This window comes from Halichoeres trimaculatus, unplaced genomic scaffold (genome assembly GCF_033239565.1).
Source record: "Halichoeres trimaculatus isolate MK-OKI-2021-1 unplaced genomic scaffold, fHalTri1.1 fHalTri1_scaffold_10, whole genome shotgun sequence".
In the NCBI taxonomy this organism is placed as follows: Eukaryota; Metazoa; Chordata; class Actinopteri; order Labriformes; family Labridae; genus Halichoeres; species Halichoeres trimaculatus.
This window is the reverse complement of record NW_027437187.1, coordinates 28,302,326-28,325,294: the sequence shown is the minus strand read 5'-3', so window position 1 is coordinate 28,325,294 and position 22,969 is coordinate 28,302,326. Positions and strand designations below refer to the sequence as shown.

The 22,969-nt window shown below is 40.2% G+C and overlaps 4 protein-coding genes across 6 annotated transcripts; 2 read left to right on the top strand and 2 right to left on the bottom strand.

Moving 5' to 3' along the window:
• Positions 1-2,946: 2,946 nt before the first annotated feature.
• On the bottom strand, positions 2,947-7,450 carry tmem276a (transmembrane protein 276a). The gene is made up of 4 exons (XM_074678366.1): positions 6,697-7,450; positions 6,170-6,283; positions 5,948-6,085; positions 2,947-5,816 (listed from the first exon to the last, which is right to left on the bottom strand). The coding sequence occupies exons 1-4, from the start codon at positions 7,097-7,099 to the stop codon at positions 5,569-5,571; spliced, it is 903 nt and encodes a 300-aa protein (XP_074534467.1). The 5' UTR covers positions 7,100-7,450; the 3' UTR covers positions 2,947-5,568.
• Positions 7,451-8,610: 1,160 nt separating this feature from the next.
• On the top strand, positions 8,611-12,615 carry spi1a (Spi-1 proto-oncogene a). Its single transcript, XM_074678368.1, has 5 exons — positions 8,611-8,744; positions 9,140-9,233; positions 9,328-9,512; positions 11,614-11,782; positions 12,156-12,615. Exons 1-5 carry the CDS (start codon positions 8,718-8,720, stop codon positions 12,464-12,466), a joined length of 786 nt encoding a protein of 261 aa, XP_074534469.1. The 5' UTR covers positions 8,611-8,717; the 3' UTR covers positions 12,467-12,615.
• A 1,778-nt stretch (positions 12,616-14,393) lies between these two features.
• LOC141796986 (protein regulator of cytokinesis 1-like) lies at positions 14,394-19,406 on the top strand. Of its 2 annotated transcripts, none has more exons than XM_074678345.1 (14): positions 14,394-14,525; positions 14,930-15,062; positions 15,149-15,271; positions 15,367-15,600; positions 15,678-15,848; positions 16,315-16,464; positions 16,580-16,727; positions 16,813-16,949; positions 17,031-17,126; positions 17,467-17,613; positions 17,734-17,844; positions 17,955-18,062; positions 18,400-18,506; positions 19,086-19,406. In XM_074678345.1, the coding sequence occupies exons 1-14, from the start codon at positions 14,500-14,502 to the stop codon at positions 19,117-19,119; spliced, it is 1,725 nt and encodes a 574-aa protein (XP_074534446.1). In that variant the 5' UTR covers positions 14,394-14,499; the 3' UTR covers positions 19,120-19,406. The 2 variants fall into 2 exon arrangements, with proteins under 2 accessions (XP_074534446.1, XP_074534445.1); XM_074678344.1 differs by having other exon boundaries at positions 18,400-18,573.
• Positions 19,407-19,650: 244 nt separating this feature from the next.
• Positions 19,651-22,117, bottom strand: LOC141796995 (uncharacterized). Of its 2 annotated transcripts, none has more exons than XM_074678359.1 (6): positions 22,077-22,117; positions 21,856-21,994; positions 20,342-20,989; positions 20,088-20,261; positions 19,893-19,994; positions 19,651-19,804 (listed from the first exon to the last, which is right to left on the bottom strand). In XM_074678359.1, the coding sequence occupies exons 2-6, from the start codon at positions 21,988-21,990 to the stop codon at positions 19,670-19,672; spliced, it is 1,194 nt and encodes a 397-aa protein (XP_074534460.1). In that variant the 5' UTR covers positions 21,991-21,994; positions 22,077-22,117; the 3' UTR covers positions 19,651-19,669. The 2 variants fall into 2 exon arrangements, with proteins under 2 accessions (XP_074534460.1, XP_074534461.1); XM_074678360.1 differs by having other exon boundaries at positions 20,088-20,258.
• Positions 22,118-22,969: the final 852 nt, after the last annotated feature.

Below are 22,969 nucleotides of genomic sequence, written 5' to 3'. Positions count from 1 at the left end.
AGAGTTGTAAAAGAGAACAGTCCATCCTTTGAAGCTTAACGTTTCCATAAACAATGAGCGCCTTTGAAATCTGTGCTTTTGATTGCCAGCTTTGGAAACAGACCCTTCTCCACCTCTTTCCTCATCCCTTCCCCGTGTCTCTACGTCACCATGTTTGTAGCCGGCTCCACAAGTGACAGACTCCAGCGTCCCCTCAAGTGGCCCTTGTTAATTGGCATCTGAGGTTTGTCACCGCTTCCAAGTTCCATCTGGAAGTCATCGACTGCAGTATGAAATATGTTTGTCCGGAGGAAGCCACCGTCATCATTATCCGTTCTTGAGTTTGTCACGATCCATAAAAAAATTTGTAATTTATAGGATGTGTTTTTGTGATGGGATTCCAAGTTCCTTTGACTGCTTACAAGTACTAAAATAGATTTATAAAACCTTAACAGCTCTCCAAAAGGACCCTTTATGTTCCTCTACTGTTATGACAGAAAACATCTGATTTCAGAAACTGTTCGTGTGAGACAAGTTGTTTAGAATTCCTGAAAGGCATTAGCTCTTATCTACTGTCAGGCTGTTTAAATTCCCCGTCTGTTGGATTTAGCACAGAAAAGGTCTAATATAATGTGTGTATTTTCCATCTTTAACCACCATTTAAAGTTCTCTTGTTTCAGCCAGTGTCTGCAACAACCACAACCTAACTGCCATAAGCATGCCCGCTTTTATAAAGATAATGTCTCAGTAGATGTGAGCAAGCCAGATGTGCTGCCATGGGCGCAACTGGGTGTGATTTCCTCTGTCTGGTTTTCCTCGCAGTCCGGCTTCCCCTGAGGGACCCCTTTTTGAAAACAGCTCTGTGTAGCTCAGCACAGTGCGGCCCGACCCCGTCGGAAACCCAAACTGCATGTGCAGGGAAACCTTATATGTCTATATGACTTTTAATTTTCAGAGGCACATGAACAGAGCTCAACAGATTTGATTAAGAGATTTGGTCCAATTTTCCACTGTGTGAGTAAAAGTAGAGGAAAGTCAGGAAACCTCTAAAAGCAAACCCAGCCTTCCTACTTAATTTGTCTTCTTTGGCTCCAGTCCTCACTTCCACCTATGGAGACGTGTGTTTCTGTGGTTTCAGGTCTCTGAAGCTCAGGGGGAAGAAGGCTTTAAGAAGAATGTATTCTCCTCATGGACACATTTTAAGGACAAACAAAGAAAAGGTCAGGAATGTTGACCTGAGATCACACTGATCCCTCTCTGAGCAGAGCCAGAAGCCCCCACACCACATGCCTCTGTGCTGTTATTATTAGACAGATGAGAGCTATTTGAATACTACAACTGCTACTTGTCCTGCCAGTAAAAGCATGGCCATAAATGCTGCTGTGTACATTAAAACTACAATTCATAATTTTACCATCCTTTAGCTAACTCTTCCATTAGTTGTATTTTATATTCCTTGGAAGAAGAGAGCTTTAATCCAATCTTGATCAACATTTCAACACATTAGGGCTGAGCTTTTTCAGAAGCTTTCAAACTCTCACTACAAATGATGAAACTTTCATAATCTAAACTCCATTCTCCGTTGACCGCTATTGAAATATCTCTCAACCAAGCTACAGGTCTCTGAGCAAGCCTTTTGCACAAATATGTATCATGAGGTTAAATATTTTACAAATGCTAAGGCAAACTTCCTGTTGCAGTCAATAGAGATAAACTTTTCGAATATTTATTTGATACATTTTAAAAATGTGCACATTTCATTAAAAAAAAGAATAGAAAAGCACTCAGAGCACGCAGATCTCCCCCAAGCATATTGTGATTGTCACACAACACTTAAGTCCTACTTTAATGTTATACTCCCTTTCAGCAGACTGTCTGCTACAATTTGGTAATAGTTGCAGGTTTGTGCGATAATTTGTTACCTGACAGTGTTGAAAATTATGATGACCCAGTACATATTTCATATTCTGGATCTTAGTATCCAGAATATTGCCAGGATCTGGATCGTACTTTCACATTTGTCAGAAACTATTGTGACCTTGTCTTATAATGTTTTGCAAAGCAATCTGACCATTTATCGTGGAGTTATATACACATATGGTGAAAATGGCCCTATCTCACATTGATACAGAGTCCTTTAAGAAAATCCTGGATCTAGACGGTGATCCGGATCACCACCAAAATTCAATCAATTTTTCCTTATCTCATTTTGAACGTTTCCTGAAAATTTCATCAAGATCTGTTCGTTACTCTCCCAAAAACATAACCTCCTTGTCAGAGTTAATGACACAAAAGAACATTAGCGGTGGCATCAAAGTATAATGCAGAATTGTCCAGTTATGTATCAAATACTTTACATTAGTGGGTAAGGGATTTGAGTTGAGCGGTTTTTCCTCTACTGATGGCTTGTTTCTGTTTGTATTTGTGTTTAACCAGGTTGGTCCCTCTGAGATTAAATTAAATCTCTTTTTCAAGGGAGAAAAAGGAGCCAAGACAGAAGAAAAACAGAAGGACAAATTGACAGACACAGACACACTGGCAAAGAAAAGCACTATTCATGCGCCCTTAAGTGTTCAATGACAGAGACTTTATAGAGTCAGTCGTGTAGCCAGGCTACCTCAAAAACAATGACATCGTAAAAACTGCTTCAAGGTCTTTAATTTTACATTTAAAAACATTTATGACACCAGCTACTTGAGTTTAGAGTTATTCTGCAATAAATTCCAGGCTGAGGGCAGAATACCCAAAAGCCCTATCCCCAGTTTCTGAGAGCATAAATGAGTCCTGGGAATGCAGTAAATACTATCTGAGTCATTAAAACAAATAGGTAGAGTGGTGGCAGGCCAAAGATTGCCTCAAAAATGGAGGTGCAACAGAGCATCAGACTTTGGGATGCCAGAGATGGCCATCCAACTACCCGGGAAACCTCTGTCAGACTGAAGAAATCAGAGGTTCCCAAACTTTTCACACAAAAACGAACAAGACAGTTGTACTAAAAATCTACTTCCCCTGATGCAACTTCTGTCCTGGCTAAAGCAGCTCAGAGGTCTCCAACAAAGAAAAGTGATAAACAGATTAAACATTTTCTGTCTGCATGGTTTTGTGTCAAATTTATCCTCTATTTTTTAATTTTTAAAAAAGCAAATTAAATTTGGAATTGTAAATAGTTTTTGATTTTGGAAACCGTTTTGTGACCCTACTATCAGTGTTTCACGACCCACCTAGCGGGCCTTCACCTCTGCTTTGGAAACCACTAAAATAACAACCAACAGTCAAAGTTTTTACGTGCTAAAGAGCCATGAACTAAACATTGGTTCAGTCTGTCCTGCACAAAACCATAAAATTCAATTTTTATGCAGATGATTTACAGGTGACTTTTCCTTTTGACCCAAAAACAGTTAATCACATTTAAAGAATGCTGAAATGAAGTGAAAACTGGCAATCAGTATTTCCCTTCAACTGAAACCCAAAGTCATTGGATTCTGGATCAACACCCTGAATCACATCAAACCACAGCTTGATTCACTTTTCACCAGACTCATCTCTGGCTGAAGAAATCTCCACATCACCTTAGATATCTCACAAGCAGCTTCAAGTAATTATTCGTGCATTTGTCATTTCCTGTCTAGACATCTGTAACTCACTCTATTCCCACGTAAGTAAACACATTCTTTTCAAAACTAGGTTGAGTTGTTATAAAATGCATCAGGGTGACTCTCAATCAGTTCTAGAAATTTAACGCATATTCTTTATAGTATTAAGTTGATTTGCAGTGGATGTGTTTTGTTTGATGCCAGTTTTAAGATATGGATGGTACTGACTCCCTGAGTCCGTAACCATTGTTTTATCTCTTCTGGTCTGATAGGCAGAACCACTGAAGCTTGAATTACTGAAAAATTCGCATCACACTTTGTTTAGTATGGGGGCTGTTGCCAGTCAGGTGCCCATGCTGACGTCTGTCAATCACAACTGCCTATGACAAGCACCAAAACTAGGCCAAGGAGCAGTGAGAGAAAGTGGTCTGAAGAAGCACAATGAGTTCAAGATGTTTCCTTTAGCTCCAAAGTCCCCAGATCTCAATCCAATCGAGCATCTGTGGGATGTGCCGGACAGCCAAGTCTGATTCACAAAGGTTCACTGGGTCAGGGCTGTTTGCCTCTAGCCTGCTAAGAAGGCGGCTTTCACATCACAAGGCAAAGTGGTCTCAATGTCACAGCTGATCAATGCGTATTAAAACAGAGAAAGTCTCCACTGCCATGAAGAGTTTCAGCCAACAGTGTTAGTTTGGTGTTTTCAGGGCTGGAGCTGCGCATAGCAACTCTATGAACATATAAACACAATTTGAGCAACATAACAGTACAGGGAACGCCGAGGAGCGGAAAACCAAAGGACATGAGAGAGGCCAGCAAGTGAAATGGCTGTCAGAGAGATTTCATCTCTCATAAAAGCTGTGGTTTGGTAATCAACAACTCAAGTTGATGAAATGCCCACCGCCTACAGAAAAAAATCTTTTGATATAAATCAATCAACAAACAAAGTAAACAGTGTTGTTGTCATGAGATCAGAGAGCTTTTGGATTTAATTTCATTGTACGGATCAGTTCAGCTAAATTTCACAAGAAACTGCAGCAGACTATTACCTCACTTTTTTCTGCTCTATTTCATTCTCTTTGTTTCCTTTTGTCCGTTTTGTGAGTTACTTTCAGCCAGTGACTCAAGCTTCAGTCGCAGACATTTCACCATTTAATTGTTCAGAAGTGGTTAAACAAAACCATTTCCTTGAAGCACCACCAGAAATAAAAAATAACTGCTGTTTAAAGACAAATGCTGTAAAGGTTTGACTCAATTAGCAGGCCGCTTTGTTTGCCAGCACAACAGTGACCTCACGTCGTAGTGCAAAAGAAAATTGGACCATAAAGGAGTTTATATGGTGTTGGCTCTGAGTGTGACACATGCAGACTTAAAGATGGTTTTACACGACTGTTTTATTCTTCAAAAAATATTTTCATGGGGTTAAGACCTCAAGAACGACAAAACAACTCCCTCAAATACAGTTTGGTCTGAATGCTCATTGTTTTCCTTGAATAAACACAAATGCATCTGCATACATACAGTTCAAAAAGTACATATACATATCTTGTTTTGATGGGTACATAATGATACACAGTTGCCCTTTAAAAGGTGACAGGACATCTCCAGACTTTGATCTTCAATACAGATTTCAAATTTGTGCTATTCATGTTGTGCCAGGTTTTCTTTTCTTTTTTTCTTCTCAGACTGGCAGACTTTACAAGAAGAAAATGTTTTATACCTTTTTTCTTCTTAAAGAGCAAGCAATAACACTGAACAGTTCATTCATAAAGAGGGACAGAGCACCAGAGGGACTTAAATCCTCTTCAGTCAAATGTCTCCTCTTTCTGGTTTTCATGTGAGCGAGAGCCAGTGTGCCTTTCTGTCTCCATGCCCAGCTCTGTGAAGGCCTTCTCTCTTTGCTCCGAGTCCCTGCACGGGTCAAACCGTCTCTGCATCAGGGCTCAAACATCACCGTTTCAGGATGAGACAGGTGTCTGTTAGATGTAGTAGGGGCCTGTCACACGCAGCCGTTCTCCTGCCTGGGCTTGTGCACCACGGGGGTGTGTGGAGGGTAGAGGGAAGGGGCGAGTGTGCACAGGAAACCAGCCAGCAACGTAAGGCCCAGGCCACCCCAGGCACAGAACATGGACCAGCCGTAACCATGACTGATGTCCTCTGGTAATCCAAACATGTAGCGAGGGTAGCGCGACAGTTCAAAGTTGATCCCTGCGACGCATGTACAGAGGGAGATTATACAGCATGTTCCTGAAAGAAAAAAAAAATCAGACATTTTCATCCCCTGTGGTTGATGCATCATTCCAGCACTCCTTTACAATGACTTTACTACCCCCATGTGGTGAGGCAGGGTAGTGCTCTTTATGTAAAGTACATCTTACCTCCCATGAGGAAGAGGAGTCCAGCCACATACTGCATCAAATCATGCTGTTTACAGTAGCCCAGCACACCTATGATCCAGCCAAACAGGATGATGGATATAGCCATACCTATGAAGCTGGCAGTCATCCTCTGGAGGTCTATGGAAAAATAAAAACAAGTGTGCCATATTTCTCAACATGAATCCAAGTGGAGTACAAAAAATGAGCATTTTGGGAACTCACGTAGCGCGTGCCACTCATCCTGCCTCATTGTCTTCGTCAGGTTGATTGGCAGATTCCTGGGCAACGTTGATGATGAGTAGTAGTATTTTATTGGTGTGCAGCGCGGAACCAATCCTGTGCATGTAAACAACAAAGAGGATGTCACATAAGCAGTGAGATCAGATGAGGAGGATATCACAGGGCTCTATGGGTGCTACCACCCCCTTCCCAAAAAACGCTATCCAACCCCTCTCCACCCACCCACTCACTCATCCACCCACACCATTGTGGAGTAGCTCATTGTACGCATCTCCAGGCTTCTGTTACTACGGCTTGCCCTCTTGTGCAGGAAAATAACACAACACAGCAAGTCGACTGCGTTGTAACTGTACTCCGTGTCATACTGTGTAGGCCTGGAGAGTGTGCGCAGCATCAGCACCTTGGATAACGCATATGTGCACAAAGTACTCAGTGATGGCTCTGAAACAAAACAATACATCTATAGATAAATTGAACGTTACAGCGTTAAATGAGACAATAAAACGAACCTTTGAAGATCAGATCCTCTATCTCCAAGTCAAAGCCCGGTCGGTGGCACTTTCTCCACAGTCCGGTGATGGTGGAGTTGTACTGCCGACGGCAGAGAGACTCCATGGCCGGGGCAGGTGGCGAGAAGTGCCGCTTAGTCCGCAGCAGCATCTCGCCGCTGACACCGGTGCCCCTCCTCTCCAAATGTTTCTCCTTCGGCAGCATGCGAAGCGGGAGATTGTTGTTGGAGATGTAGATGTAGCCCGGGTCGTTCCTTTTGTGGGGATAATTCCTGCAGCGCAGCCGGTACCTCCTCGCGTCAGTCTCGTACCAATTGTCAGTGCTGATCGCGATGGCTATCAGTGCCAAAGCGCAAGAAGCCAAAAAGAGTCCAGCCATGGTTAAAGTCCTCATTGCAGCCATGTTCCATGCGTCTCTCGCCTTGGTGCCGTGATAAATCCACGGGACAACAGGGCTCCGCTCCTGGCTGCTGCTGCTGCTGCTGTCAGTGTTTGAGGAGGGGAGGGAATTCAACGATAGAGGGAAACCTGAAATGCGGGTAAATCCCCAAAGCCCTCATTTCTTTGATTTACCCACCATCAACATAAAGGAGGCAAATTCCGACGTGGAGGACAAATACATTTGGGCCTCGATGAGCAGTATTTTGGCTGATCTCCCCTGTCCCTCTTAACTCCGTCTAGCCTAGATACTGGTCAGTCCAGCACTTCTTTCCAGTAGATGGAGACAGAGCAAATATTTGAAGGCACAACAACCCCTGAGGCCAGCACTGACACAGCAGATCATGATCTGTGGGGAGAGATGGGTAAAGTTTGGAAAAGTTACACCAGATACAGTGCCCCCTCTCAGGTTGTTATATCATGCTCTCATGCTGTTGTGGTCTTAAGTGTTCGGTCCTGAAGGAGCCATTGTTAAACCCCACAGAAGGCCTTTTTTTCTCTGTCTGATTTTCAGGAAACAGTTGCATCACATCCAACAGAGCAACTCTTGTAACTTTCCATCCTTAATGAGGCCAAGTATGGAAGAAAAATATGCAAAATCAAAAATTTGTAGATTGTAAGATTTAAAAAGGGCATAAAATGTCAGACGGTTATTGTTAAGGCACAAACAATGAGCTTATGATTCAAGTATTAGTGTCTAATTTGTTTAAATGCAGGCGTCATGTTAAGAGGGATAAATCTGCACACACATCTGGGAAATAACACAGCAGCACAAACGGGGTCAGTAAACATTTCAGACAGATTCCCCCTGGTTTCATTCTCTCGCTCGACACTTCCTCAATTGAAACCAGAAAGCCAAATTAAAAAGAGGAACAGACCCGGCTCCAAACTTCACTTTTGGTTTTGGGTTGTACAATCACTTTTTTAAAGCCTACATGAACAAATCTTTATGGGGCCTCATTTGTCTTCTTAAATAAAGAAGGTTAATGATTCTGATTGTCACTTCCTAATGACGTGAGAGGAATGAATGCAGGATAGGAGAAAATGTATTTCAGAGGTCACATCACTTCATCTCTTGAACTAGAAAGAAATTATTTGAGACATTAAAAGGCGAGCTGTTGATGTGCATTAATGAAACAGCTGAATCTAACACAAGACATTTCTTTAAAAAGTCTGAAATGCTTCATATGCACTTTTAGGTCACATTTAAGTAGATCATTCACAAATTTACCTGCTGCTGTTCCATTTTCTGTTGACCACAACAAAGAAACCACTACTAATGTAATAAAAAAGAGGAATCATCTCAACGATTGTACAATTACCTCTCAAATAAAGGAAATAAATATAAAGTAGGTTTGGTTTATGATGTGTATTTACAACCCATCATCAGGAACTAGATGATCATATGTATTTGACAGTGGTGTATCATGAGAATGTTGAGGGTCCAGCTTATTTCTCACTTTCAGTTCCCTCTTGTCTCGCGGTCTGGTAAAGTCAGAACTCAGCAACGTTTCTCTGTGAAGAAATAAGAAAAAGTTTACACCGAGCTTCAAGGACCTGGATTTTAATGCTGCATAGTTCACATGATGGATACATTTGTCATATCACCTGTAAGTGCTGCCTCTTTATTGTTTATTTTCGACAAAACAGCAAGAGATGGATTGAGATAATGACAGGGCATTTCAGTGTTTGTGTAGAGATTTTTTTCTTTTAGAAAAGGAAGGTCATACCTCATACTTTGTGCTTTAGGAAAGGTTTCGTTCATTAATCTGAGAAAAAGACCTTACAGTGTTAAATTTGTGGTTTATTACGGATATAATCTTTACTTGTTAACCCTAGTTATTAAGAAACTAACATGCGTCATCATGCTGTCTTTTTGGTTTATTACAAGCAGTAAAAGGATCTCTATTATACTGTACAATAAAAAAGTCACTGGTACAACTGTTAAAATTCTTATTCAAAGTATTTAAAAATATACCTGTAATATAATTTTCCACCTTCAAAGGCTTCAGAAGAAATCAATCCAAATGACTCAGAGGATTACAGACCCCCAGCAGAGCTGTACCCTTTCCTCACTAATGTGGGAGAGATTTATGAAGGTGAGACTGTCAAAGCTGTCAAAAAGAGAACAAACTTCTACTCCACTTACCCTCTTTCTTCAACTCCTGTGTCTTTCCGTCTTTTACATCTCAGACCACAGATGGGCCTATCACTCCGAGCGCATCCAGTCAGCAGACTTTGAAAATTCTCCAGTGAATCACCTCACCGAGCTTCAGTCTGTGTCTCCTCAGCAGCTGATACAACCGTACCGCTACAGCAGTGAGCCTCTGGCCCTCCACCTGGAACCGCCTCTCGGAGCGCTCTCTGTGTCGCCTCAGGTATGATTATTTTTCACACTTCGGCGAGAAAACTCAATGTCTATGGTACGAGTGTGAGGAAATATTAAGAAATACCAAATAGAGATGCATTGAGCAAAACTAATATCCTAACTCAGGGAAATAAGTTCACCAAATTAAGAAAAGCTAAGTTTTGAAAGAGGTTTTGTTAATAGCATAAAGCAGAGTGTCCTCATCAGAACAATCAGTTGGTATGAGGAATTATTAAAACTTCTCAAATGTAGGCCCAAAATGTTGTAGCACAGCCACCAGCCACTAGCTGGGGTTTAAGCCCTAGTAAATGGAACTAACATGATGCTAGGCTGCTCTACTACCTGGATGTAAACAAGCACAGATGACAAGACTTATATTGCAGCATGGTTTGATGGTATTTTGAACTAAAGACTGAGATAGGGTTGTAAGGAGGTAACTAGGATAGGCAAACCAGCAAGGAGGACTAAAAGCTGTCAGTGCCAACCGTAGTAACATGAGCCACACTCTGCAATCAGTGTTACATAGTTTATTATTAGCAGACTCTGTTTTACTATAAAACAAACTTGGACATTCATTTGAAAATTTTCTTGCCTTCATACCAGTCAGAAAGAGGTCACTTTGGACTATTAATTCATTCAAGGTATACAAGCTGTTTTGACTGTTGTACTCATTACCTTTGCTGGTTACACTCTACTCTTTCTTAAATCAAAACTTAAGACAGATGAGATGATTTTATTTGGATCACCATGCCTACAAGAAACATTTCATTCTCTTTTCTTCAGCTCTTGCAAATAACCTAACCTCAGCTATTACCAAGTAACAAAAGTTGGGAGTATCTAAAACCAAATTGAGGCTTATCTGTTGTCCAGATGGTCTAAATCATAGACTGTATAAAACATGAACATAGCCTCCGCAACGTCACCTGTCTGTTCCTAAAACCGTGAAATGAAGCAAATCCACGGACGCAGCAACATTCGCTATGACACCTGCTGTGAGTTTTTCTTTGAACATTTACAGGGCGCCCACCTGTCACATGACCTGAGCTGTGCCTCTGATTGACCAGTCAAATGATCCTAATAACTTCTTAACCACCAAATTAGAAAACAACTCACTTGCTGTACAGTGTTTGCCGATAGCGAAATCGGCAGTTTAGACCAAAGCTGTTTTTTGAACCAGGCTGTAAATATGCTTTTTAATGCAATACAAGTCAGTTTTTATGGCTGGATGTGTACATAACTTGTTGTCTTTCTGCAGCCAGCCTCAAGTAGATTCTCGATGATCAGCAACTTTTAGCACTTCCTGCAGGCTTCATTTTTTGCTAACCGGATGTTGCCCTTTAGTTTGAATGTACTGGCCCTATCTGATAGGACAAAACCGGTTAGTTTTGTGCATGTGTCTCAAGCAGGTTATATGTATATATTGCATATGTTAACAATGCAGTGATAACACTATTCATTGTGCCATAGCTTATCATATACTCCTGAATAAAGTCTATTCTGGTTACAGCCGGAGCTACGGCAAGTTAAAGTGTTCTCTTAAAAAGGCTTTGACAGTTTATTACTTACTTCACTGTGTAGCTTTTTCTTTCACCTTTTTTTAGTAACAGCAAGGGCATGACTCATTCAAACTTCATTTTACTGTCACTGAAGACAAAAGAACAAACAAATTTATTTTTGAAGCTAGAACAAGAAAAATACTTTTGGGCCAAAACTCCTTAGAAATGATAATCAGTGGGGTTTTTTTCAGCAGTCATCAAACAGTGACACATTACTGAACAGAAATTGTTAAATACAAAAGGTTTTATGGCTATGATCTACAAATTTAATGACATCACAGTTTTTCTACTATTCTAGATAAACTGGGAAAAATCAGAACCATGTATTTAAAAAGCTATGGCACAAAGTGTGAGCAGTAGAGGTAAATCTGCTGAAATGTCAGCATGGTCATGCTGAGTACTGAGTTCTATTTTTGAGAGTAACTTCCTCTTATAGCACAATGAAAGAGTTGAGCCAAAATGTCCTTCCAAAAACAAATTCAGAAACAAACAACTCTTACATCTCTCTGAGTAAACATGAACACTGACATTTTTTTTTTTGCCTTTCTCCAAAAGATTCCATTTTACACCTCAGCTCTGTGCTACCAATACCAGTCCCCCTCCCCGCTAAGCCACCCATACTACTCAGCAGAGGAACCAAGAGGAGGCAGCCCCCCACTGGAGGTATCAGAAGGAGAAGATGAGTTTGGAGAGCACAGCCACCACTCCTTTAGACGAGACAATAGTGAGTGTTTACAGTTTTGGTTGGGTGTGGGCTGCAGCTGACAATCATCGATACTAAGCTTTCAACGGCGGTAACAATAAGATTTAGAAGGTTTTGACAGAATCTCTGAAGTGTTGGAAAATATCAACAATGAGTCTGTCACTTTAAAAGACTGTAAAAATGCACATTTTCCAACATTTCATTGAAATTCTTACCCAATATAGTAGCCAGACCCTTTAAAAAATCATTTCCAATTAATCCATCCTGCATAGGTATAAACAGCAATAAATATGAAAGCAGACAATCCTTTTTTTCCTGAGAGTCACACCAACAATAAAAAGTAATAACTGCTGCACTAAATAGACTGAACAAATCACCTTTTTTTTTTTTCCAGCCAACAAGAAGAAAATCCGCCTGTACCAGTTCCTCCTGGATTTGCTAAGAAATGGTGACATGAGTGACAGTATCTGGTGGGTGGACCAGGACAAGGGCATCTTCCAGTTCTCTACAAAACACAAAGAAGCTCTGGCCAGCCACTGGGGTACTCAGAAAGGAAATCGCAAAAAAATGACCTACCAAAAAATGGCTCGAGCTCTGAGGAACTATGGTAAAACAGGCGAGATTATGAAAGTGAAAAAGAAGTTGACGTATCAGTTTAGTGAGGCGGTGCTGAGGAACCTTTACCGAACTCATTATTCCCACTGAGGAAGGATTTGTTTATGACTCTGCTGTAATCACTAAGCTTAACTGGGGCTTCTTTTCCATGCTGTTTGTAAGTGACTTGGTTTATCTTGCAGATGTTTGTTGTATTTATTTGTTATGCCACTGTAAATTCTCCTTTCTTCCCTATAAACTTCTCTATTTCAGACTCATGTCAGTGTTTTTTGTTTTTGTGTGAACTGAGATTAAAGAAAAGCATATTCAGTATCTTTGTGTATAATCAGCTTCTACAGAAAGCAGGAGCACAGACGGTTTGCCCTCACATGGGTGGCCCGGGTTTGAATCCAGCAAGTGGCTTCTTTCCTGCATGTCAATCCTCACTCCCACCCTGTTTCCTATCCACTGTCAAAAGCCCGCAGAATAACTTAAGAAAAATCTCAGTGAGCATGAACGAAAGTAATTCAAAACCAATAAACAAAGTGAAAACAAAACGTATCTAAGTCAAGGATTTCACAGATCAATCATAGATCTAATTGACATAAAGGCTCATTAAGTGATGTGCAAACTGCAACCACATGTGTACATGAATTGAGAGATATGAGATAAATGATCAAAAACTGACTTTAAGTCAGATATAAACTGGATAACACAAGCTAGTTGTAGAAGTTATTGGAAAAGCTTGTCAACAATAACATTCATTCAGAGTATCTGGCAGGAAAAATTATAAGTAAAGTGACTTTGGCAGCTGGTTGTTGCATAGTGTGGTGTTGTGTATGCTGAAAAAGTGATGAAAATGAAAAGGAAAAAAGGAAAACAGATCATCTAACTGTTGGGATTCAGAGAAGATTAGATAGTAAACAAGCAAACATTGGTTGAGGAATAAAACCAGAGATCCTTGAAATAATCAAAACCCTGCTCATGTGTTTTCCATGCTCTTAAGACAAAAATGCTTGGCTTTGTGATTGACTGTGCTGTTGTGGGGAAATGTGATGCCAAGAGGTATTCAAATTAGATTTTCCAAGAAAATCTATCTTGAGTTCTTTGAATGATCATAGGAAACGGGCAAAGTGCAACCAAAGAAAGAGAGTGTCTTATCATTTAAGGTAACAAAGAGTTACAAAATCTTGATGTCCTGGTACTTATTCTGCAGAACCTCCTCCAGAGGCCACCACAAATTGCATGGGGTGTGTGGATCACAAAAGAGACATTGTCCCATATAAAACATTCAGGGTTGTCACCGAAAAATTAATGAGAGCTGTAGCTATTGGATTAAGAGGTGCTTACACAACAGAGAGAATTACAGAAGCCACAAACAAGAAAAAAAAGAAGAAAATAAAACACTTAGGCTAAGCACCAATGAAAGCCACATGGCAGGGCCCTACCCCTTGATTTATGCTAGAAATATCTATCAAACCAGGCCATCTCAAACCCAAAGTCAGGTTTGCCTGGCTGACGGCATCATTATCTTTGTAGGTAATAACAAAATCAGATTTAGGGACCATTAACAAACAACACTCAAAATAAAGAAACACAGAACTGATAAGTAACTGTTTCACTTATTACGCATTAGAAATATTTACAGTCAACAAGTTTGATAAATTGACCTACCAGTTTTCAAGCAGAGTTGTTTTGGTATTTCATTTGCAGATGGGCTGTCACGTTCCCTGTCAGCTTCATCATAACACTGCCAAGGTGAGCTAAATTACCTTGCATGGTCAAATGAAGCCTGAAACAACTCTGTATTTATAATCTCTTAATTTCAACGGTTAAAATATAATGGAGAGATCAAATCAGCAATTTATGTTGAGCAAATTTATGCTAAGACGACAAAATTATATTTACGAAACTACATTTTGAATTTTGCAAACACTTATCAAAACGGATGGAAGGCCGTTTCTGTAACGCCCAACCACAAACGATTTCCGCTGACGTCAAGCCTGTTGGGCCAATCAGAGCCTACATATTGTTTCGGTGCAGATTTCAAACGCCGTCCAATCAACAGTCTAACGGGTGCCGGACCACAGCAGACGTACTCGTTTGTTATATTTTTAAAACGAGATTTTTAACGTCATTTTTTTATGCGCTGCGGCAAAATGAGACGGAGGTGAGTAACTTCAGATTTAACTTTATTAATACTTCGATTTTCAACATGAATATCAGTCATTTCAGCTTGTTAAAGAACACTTCCTGATTAGCCTGTTAAAGTAAGATAATGCTAGATTAGCTTTAAGGTTTGCACACGTACTCGACTTAAATCGTCGTGCGATGTTAGGAACCGTAGAGTGGATTTTTAATGTCGTTAAACTCGTATTTGTAGTAGCATTAGCTGTTACGTTAGTGTCCGAGCCGCTCCTCTAACAGTTTTGAGAAGCAGGCTAACGGCATTTACCTCTGTGGATGACAGCATTATGCTACCGCGAGCGTTAACGTCCAATTTAGTCAGGTTTGACTCGCAACAGGTGTTTAAAAACCCGAATACTGCCCTTTTAACCACTCATTTTCTTTCAGTGTGGCCCACGCAGCAGAGTCTGTCGCCTACCTCAACAGAGCACTGGTCAGACTTCAGGACATTTGGGAAGAAATTGGTATTTCAGAGGAGCAGCGCCTGGAAAGAACCAGAGATGTTCATCAGCACATTAAAGTAAATCTTTTTCCAACTAAGACAAATAAAATCAGGCTGTAAAATCATAACGGTAAACCTCTAAATATCTTTGTTTTGTTTTGCAGGTTTTGCTGGACCTCATGATTGCAGAGGAGGAGGAACTCAAGAAGAGACTCCTAGAAAGCATTGAGTCTTGTCTTAAGGAACTTCGTCATTTGAGCAGTGAACTTCAGCTGCCTCCCTTTGAGGTTCATTCTTGTATAAAAATATCAATTTCCTCTGTGTGTGTGTGTGTTAGAAAATTGATGATACCTTTGACCTAACCTTCTTGATTTTTCCAAAGGAAGAGGATGGCTGCACCATGTTACAGATGGAGAAGAACAACCGCAAGCGTCTTGAAGTGATGAAGGAGAACAAGAGGCAAAGAATGGGGGAGCTTCAAGGTCTCATTAGCAAAGACCGTGAGCTGTGTGATATCATGTGCACTACCCCATTTTGCATTGATCACGACTCTGTTCCATCACTGGATCAACTGGAGTCTTATCATGCCTACATCAATGATCTCACTAAGGAGAAGGTATGACTTGGTTTGCTTTGCAAAACTACTTGCATGCTTGCTTTTTCTTACAAGGACTTTAACCACTGTCATTATAGGAATGTCGTCGTGGTGAATTTGTGAGCCTAAAAAAGGAAATTGCTGCATGCATGGAGGATTTGGAGCGGCAGCCAGAGACCAGTTTTGAGATGGATGTGATGTGTGAAGATGAGGAGGCATTTTGTTTGTCGAATGACAACATTGCTGCTCTCAAACTGCTCCTCAATCAGGTAGTTGTTTTGTAATGTTAGTTTAATCTATAATAAGGGATGGGTACCTTTCACATTTGAAAAGATATGGTACCGATGCCTGGTACCTGGCAATCGGTACTCAACAGTAATAATTTTTGGTAATTTTGTGTGTTAAGGTGATGAATACAATGAGCTCGTTTGATAATAAAACTCAAAGTTTTTGAATTTACCACATTTATTTCTCAATACACAAGCTTAGAAAGCTGTGTGCATGTTCAGCATGGAAAATCACCTATCCTTCCACACCCTCACAGTCACAAAGATGAACTTAGGTACCAAAACATGGTATCGTTTGATTTTATGTGAATCTGTACCCTGTACTACAGACGAAAATTGGTTGTTGCCTATAAAACTACCTAATCCAGTACCCATCCCTGTCTATTACACTTCCCACAGTGTGTTGAATCAAAGTAAACGGGATGTATTTTTTGGTACCTCTTCTCAGCTGAAAGAACAGAAGATTGAGAATGAGCTCCGCTGCTCAGCTCTTCGCACCAAGATCCAGGAGCTTTGGGAAAGACTTCAGGTTCCTCAAGAGGAGAGGGAAGCCCTCTCAGAGCATATGATCAAGTCAAAGAAGAGAAACATTGAGGCAGTAAGAAATCCATCATGCATAGATACTCGCATCTAATGTTTTAGACGGCAAAGCACTATGTTCTTTTGGCAATAGCTCAAATTTCCCCTCTGCACTGTGTGATGTGCCTTTCCAGCTCCGGGTGGAGGTTGAGCGTCTTGAGGTGCTGAAATTGAAGAGCATGAAAAGCGTCATTGAGGCAATCAGAGCCGAAGTTGCGCTTTTCTGGGAGAGATGCTTCTACAGCCCAGAACAGCGACAAGCATTTTTCGCATATCATTCAGGTAAATATCCACTGATGCACAGCCTTTGCAGTAGTCATTTGTCATGAAGGGACTGTGGGTTTTATTGCATATTTTCTCTTCGCAGATGATTTCACTGAAGAGCTCCTCGAAGTGCATGAGGCTGAGATAAAGATCCTGAAAAAGTATTATGAAGACCACAAAGAACTCTTTGAAGGAGTCAACAAATGGCAGGGGAACTGGACCCTGTACCTGGAACTGGATGTAAGTACTGCCCCTGTAAGCTAAGCCTGGAAAAATATCAACAAATTTTCCTCAGAGTGACATGTGTAATTTCCACCTCAGAGAAAGGCTAATGACCCAGGGAGGTTCAACAACAGAGGTGGGAATCTCCTGAAAGAAGAGAAGCAGAGATCTGATCTGCAGAAAAGTTTGCCAAAGGTGAGGAAACATCTGTGAATGACATTATCGAATACAAAAGTAATGGAAGTAGTTTTTTGTCATGAGGAAATGTAAAGGGGAATTCAAAGCAACTGTCAAATTAGATCAGCCATAATTAAACAAAAGAGCACAAATGAAACAGATGTGAGAAGATTGGAAACAGCTGTTTGTTGTACTTGCATTACCAGAAGTCTCCAACAGATGGGGAAAATAAATCATTAATTACCTAAATATGTTTATCCCCTGCAGAACCAGACTCCTGCACTGAGTTGGCTACAGTGCTACATCCGATAACTTGACAGATATAAAACCTGTTTCCTGTTTTTTTCCCTCTCTCCAGCTGGAAAAGACTCTGAAGGCCCAGATAGATATTTGGGAGAAGGAGAATGGCAAAGAGTTCCAGGTCAATGGACAGAAGTTTCTGGAGTATGTGCAGCAACAGTGGGAAAACCATCATGCTGAAAAGGAGAAAGAGAAACTGGAGAGGGTATTTTATTCACTTATCTTTTTGTTTTTTTTAGAAAACACACTATCTTATTGAAGTCATCCACATCTATGTAAACAATCTCTAATGTCACTGAGAGAGAACATTTTTTGGTTGATACAGCAACTGAAGAAAAGTAAGCAGATACAGGAGGAAATGTTGTATGGAACTACAATGAGAACACCAACAAAAAGGCGGATAGCAGGGACTCCCACACCTGTAAAAGTGAGAAAGGTAACACAGACAATGAACTTGAATTTGATCATTTTAAATAAGATACTATCTTTACCTTTATGAATGTACAGAATACAAAGCTGACTCAGCTTTTTTCTCTTTCTGTGCAGCTCAACGGCACCTCGAGTATCTCCACTCCAACTAGCTTTCTTAGCTCAGGTCTCGTTGGAAACATGGGCCATTCCTCCATCCAGAAACCCCCTCTGTCTGCCAGCAAGGTATCCTCATCGTCTCATTTTCTGTATCTAATGGTCAAAGTTACATTAATCGCTCCTCTGTTTATCTCTTGTTCTGGGGTGTTCTGTCTGATCTTGTATTTTAATAAATTTAGGGAGGGTTGCTTTAACATTCTCCAATGCTATTAAACGGTTAAATACATTTTTATGTGTAAGTCATGTCCTGATTCTACTAGAGGGAAGTGTATATTGTAAAATCTTGAGCTCTAGTTACTTAAATCACTCCAACATGGTTCTCTTGAAGTTTTAGTTTTATTTTTCTCTGTTTTATTGATAAGCACTATAAACTCAAGTAAAAACTATGTTGGTTTCATCACAGGGTCTTGGCCTACGTACCCCTGGACACGGGAAAACACCTCGTGTACTGGACGGAAACAAGGAAAACATCTCTCACCTCAACAGAAATGCACCAAGTGGCACACCAAGGTCTCAGGATACTCAAGATCACACCTTCACCTTTAACTCTATCGCTGCCTCCTATTCGGAATTTGCGGTAATGAGGTTTTACATGTTTGGTATCATCTAAAGGAAATACTAAAACCTAAGGATCGTATGAAACTAACTCCATAAACTGGATGACATCAGAGCCTATGAAAAAAAAAATATAAATACTAATAATATATATAACTTAACATCGGTCGAGTGCAGAACTTTTCACTAATTGTTTTAATTATTTATTCACCAAGAAAAATTACATATGGAAACTAAAACTGTGCTTAAGAAAAGTCAGATATTTATGATGACAAAATGTGAAAATATTGCTATTGGTCATCAATAGCCCCAAAAAAACATTTTAATCTAAAATAATCTTTCCTAATCTAAGACTCAACTACTTCACAGTTCCCTCTTATACCACTCTGAAGGCCTTGCGTTTTTTTTTCCCAGAACAACTTTTTAATGCATGTATTAAAAAAACACACCGTGTTAATTCACACATTGACCTACAGAATTATCACTCGTCTACGTATGAAACACGGTACTCATGGTTGCTTCTTCTCTTTACAGAGGGACCTGTCGAAAGCGTCTAAATCGAATGTGAAGTCTGGTCTGCTGAACTCCACCATCAGTCATCAGTGATGCCTCCAGCTCAGCTTCATTTAGTCGTTTCTACTCAGTGCACAAGTGGAGGAAATGTACATGTAAGCTCACAAATATTGTAAATATTTACTTCTTTGTGACTCCGTCTTTTCTTTCCTGTTTCCAAATATTTTATTTTAGCTTTTCTGCCAAAGCAGTTCTCTCTGCTGTGTTCATTTTATTTTAGCAGGTTAATGATGTTTGATGGCTGTAGATGTTTATTTCACATTTTTGAGGGGGTTGGCGTGCCACTTTTTAACTACGTCTAGAGCACTACATTTGATAGAAGCTTAGCCACAAGCCAGGACACATCAGTTTCTTTCTCAGCTGGAATGATCTATTCACATACAATGTATTTTTGGTGCTTTTTTCAAATACTCAAGCTGTAAATAAACATTTTGAACAACATTCATAATTTCTCTGTTTATTTGTTAATATATCATGAGGTTAGCTGAGTTCAGGTCATGAAATATGTTTCCTTTTTATTCCCAGACATAGTCGAGTTAAACTTTTTAAGCCATGTGCGTCACGAGTTCTTCGAGCGCTCGCTCTCTGTGATTTTCATGAACAAGCAGCACTTCTTTGATCACACTTTGCTGGAAGCCCATCTCTTTAAACTGAGTCAGGAGGTGCAGGAACTCTGCAGCCTGAAAGGAAAAATTGATGTACAAAATTGTTATGAATTATGACTGAAGTTGCTGCTAATACATTTATTAACACTGCTGAGTCAGTCACCTTGCTCTCACAGTTCTGAAACATCTCTAAGGCTTCCTCCACCTGTGCTTCATCATAACCCAGATTACACAGACAGTCACTTGCTACCAGGTACTTCAAGACCTGCCAATGAGGCAAATATTGCAGATGACAGATGAGTGTTTAATCATACATTATCAGGCTTTAAAAGTGATGATTCATAACTTCGTGACGCACCTTCTCAGGGCTGTTATAGCCAGTCTTCTGCAGGGCCAGAATAGCTGTGTGGAGAGGGTAGCCTTTCTCTGTGATGCTCTTCAGAAGCTCCCTTTCTTCCTGACTGAGTGCTGACATCAACTCTGCTGCTGAATCAAAGAAAACCCCAGGAGAGCCACCTGTCCTAAAGGCCTGCTGACGAGGTAAGAGCAGACGTTAGAAAGTAGGTTGTTTAAAGGAGAAAGAAGAATGATTCAGATGTTTTACAGACAAACCTTCTGTCTGTGGTGTTTGAGCAATGGCCCTGCAGAGGACGGTCGTATCTGTTTCAGCCTGGATGGAGACGGAGCAGCAGGAGGGGTGTTTTGGGAGAACTTTCTGCCCACAAAGCCCAGTGACCGAGTCTTCTTTTTGCTCTTCTGCCCAGGAGGGAGAGGGCTGGCCTGTTGTGATCTGTGCTGCTCCAGAGCTCTCAGGGGTTGTCTGTGGTCTTGGACAGTTGAAGACTTCCCTCTGGATCCCTGAGGTGATGCAGGCATACTGTGGTGAGATGAAGGACCACAGCGCGCGTCTTTGACTTTGGAGAGTGAGTCCTTCGGTGTGGCACTCCTGGGCTCTCTGTTCTTGCTGGGGTGATGAGCATCTTCTGCAGAGGAGCCTTCGTTATCCTCAAAGTAACCATCCTCATCCTCAGAGTCAGATAAGAGGAACCTGGCGGCACGACGATGATGAAAGCGGGTGTCTGCAGAGTTCAGGCTGTGACTGCGGGGCCGAGGTGTTGGGCCCCATGGGTCGCTGCTTCTGCGTTTGGTCCTGTGACCCTCCTGAGGAGTGGTGGACACCAGCCGGTAGGGGGGGCAGGAGGGGGTTTGAAAAACTGGATGCTGCTTGGTTAGAATCAGTTTCTCCAGGTTGAAAACATACTGCAGGAGGAAAAGAAGGTCAGATAACAGCTTTTTAGAGAAATCAGACACTTTGACTCAACACAGCAGGCACAGGGAGACACGAGATCTCAAGAATTGAGTGATCTTTCCAATTTGGCAATTTATATTCATGTAAGAGGTATTAAAGAGGTATTACACCAATTTTAGAATACATTTTTATCTATGGTCTTGTTTTATGTACTGTGATATTTGTAACTATTAGTTTAGGTCCACTGTACATGACAAACTATATTAAGCATTTCATAAAGATATTTATAACACAATATCCAGGCACTGATCTGTCTTGTTTTGATATTAGTGCATGTAACAGTTTATTTATTTAGGCTTTTTATTATTATTTTTATAATCATTATTGTTGTTATTATTATTATTATTATTATTATTATTATTATTATTATTATTATTATACAGTTTTTTTTAGTTATTTTATTATGTTATTCCTTTATTTATTAATTTAATTATTTTTTTGGGCTGACAAATGTCAATGTCAGCTTTATTTATATAGCACATTTAAAACAGCCAGCAGCATACCAAAGTGCTTTGTGATTAACAAAAAAAAAAAAAAAAAAAAAAAAAGGTAGAAACCAGTAAACACACTAAAAAAACAATAAAAGCAAAAAAAAAAAAAGAACAAACAAAAAAAAAAACACTAACAATATAGGTAAAGAATCTGTAGAAACAAATTAACAATTTCAGATTAAGCAGCACATTCACACATGGGATATTATGCCCACATTCATTTCTGGTCAGCCAACCAAAGATCTTCATAGGTAAACTTTAAGCTCCACCAGATCCTAACCTACAAATACAACAAACTAAGATCAAATTATTCAAAGAGGTGTGACCTCAGTGTCTTGTAGTATCCAACGACAGTCTGGTAAAGTGATGTCTGGAGCCGTCACAAGCCGAACTTCTTCCTGCAGAGGACCCAAGAGGGTCTGAAACGGGATGTCCTCTACGGGGTTCATTTTCCCAAACATACACCTGCAGCAGCAGCAGCAGCAGCGTTTGTCAGAATTTAATATTCCAAGTTAATAACCAAAACTGTTGTTTTGATCTTACTTACGTTAGTCAGGTGCTGTCTCTCTGGCTGATCAGCACTCTGAGGTATCCACAGCCAACACACAAACATCAGCTGATGATAAACCTCTTCATCACTAAGCCTCTGACATCATCAGAGGAGTTGTTTACAAATCACACCACCTACAATAGCAGTAATCTTCACTGCAGAGGTACAGTATGAATGATTATGATTTAAATCAATTAAAACACTATCAAAAGATTCATCAGGGCTATGAAAAAGCAGAATAAAAGTCTGCACTCCTGCTAAAAACAAATCAATTTTTTCTACTCAACCCTTATTAGATACGTAAACTGTGATCAAATCATTTTTCCATAATATTTCATGTTTTTTTTTTTACCTATGTGTGTGTATTGCAGCTTTTTTTTCATCTTACAATTTATAAAGTGGGACTTTATCATTTCAATTTGGAATTAAGGAGGGATTAAAAGAATGCTGAGTTACTGGAAACAAAGGCCAGCACAACACTTTCCAGAGATTAGCTGATGACATAAAGAGGACAGTGCAGCAGCAGCAGAACACTCCTAAAAATGAATCTCCTGTTTCAGTCATCACCAAATTCATCTTAAATGAAAGCACATTGAGCTCCAAGGTAAAGAACAATTAAAATTCTGTACAGAGATTACATTTTATTTATATGTTTTGAAACAATCACATTGAAATAAGAGTCACAAACTGGGGGAAGGGAATTACAGGTTCTGTAACAGACCTCTGAAAACAGAAAAGCATTGTTGTAAAAGAAAAGGAAACTTAAAGCAAAAGGAGAACAGATCTAGTTTAATCTCATTTTTTAGCACAGCAGCGTGGTTCAGTTCAGTCAGAGAGCGACAAGGTGGAGGTTTGATTACAGATGTGTTCGTCGAGTACTTCTGAGTAAG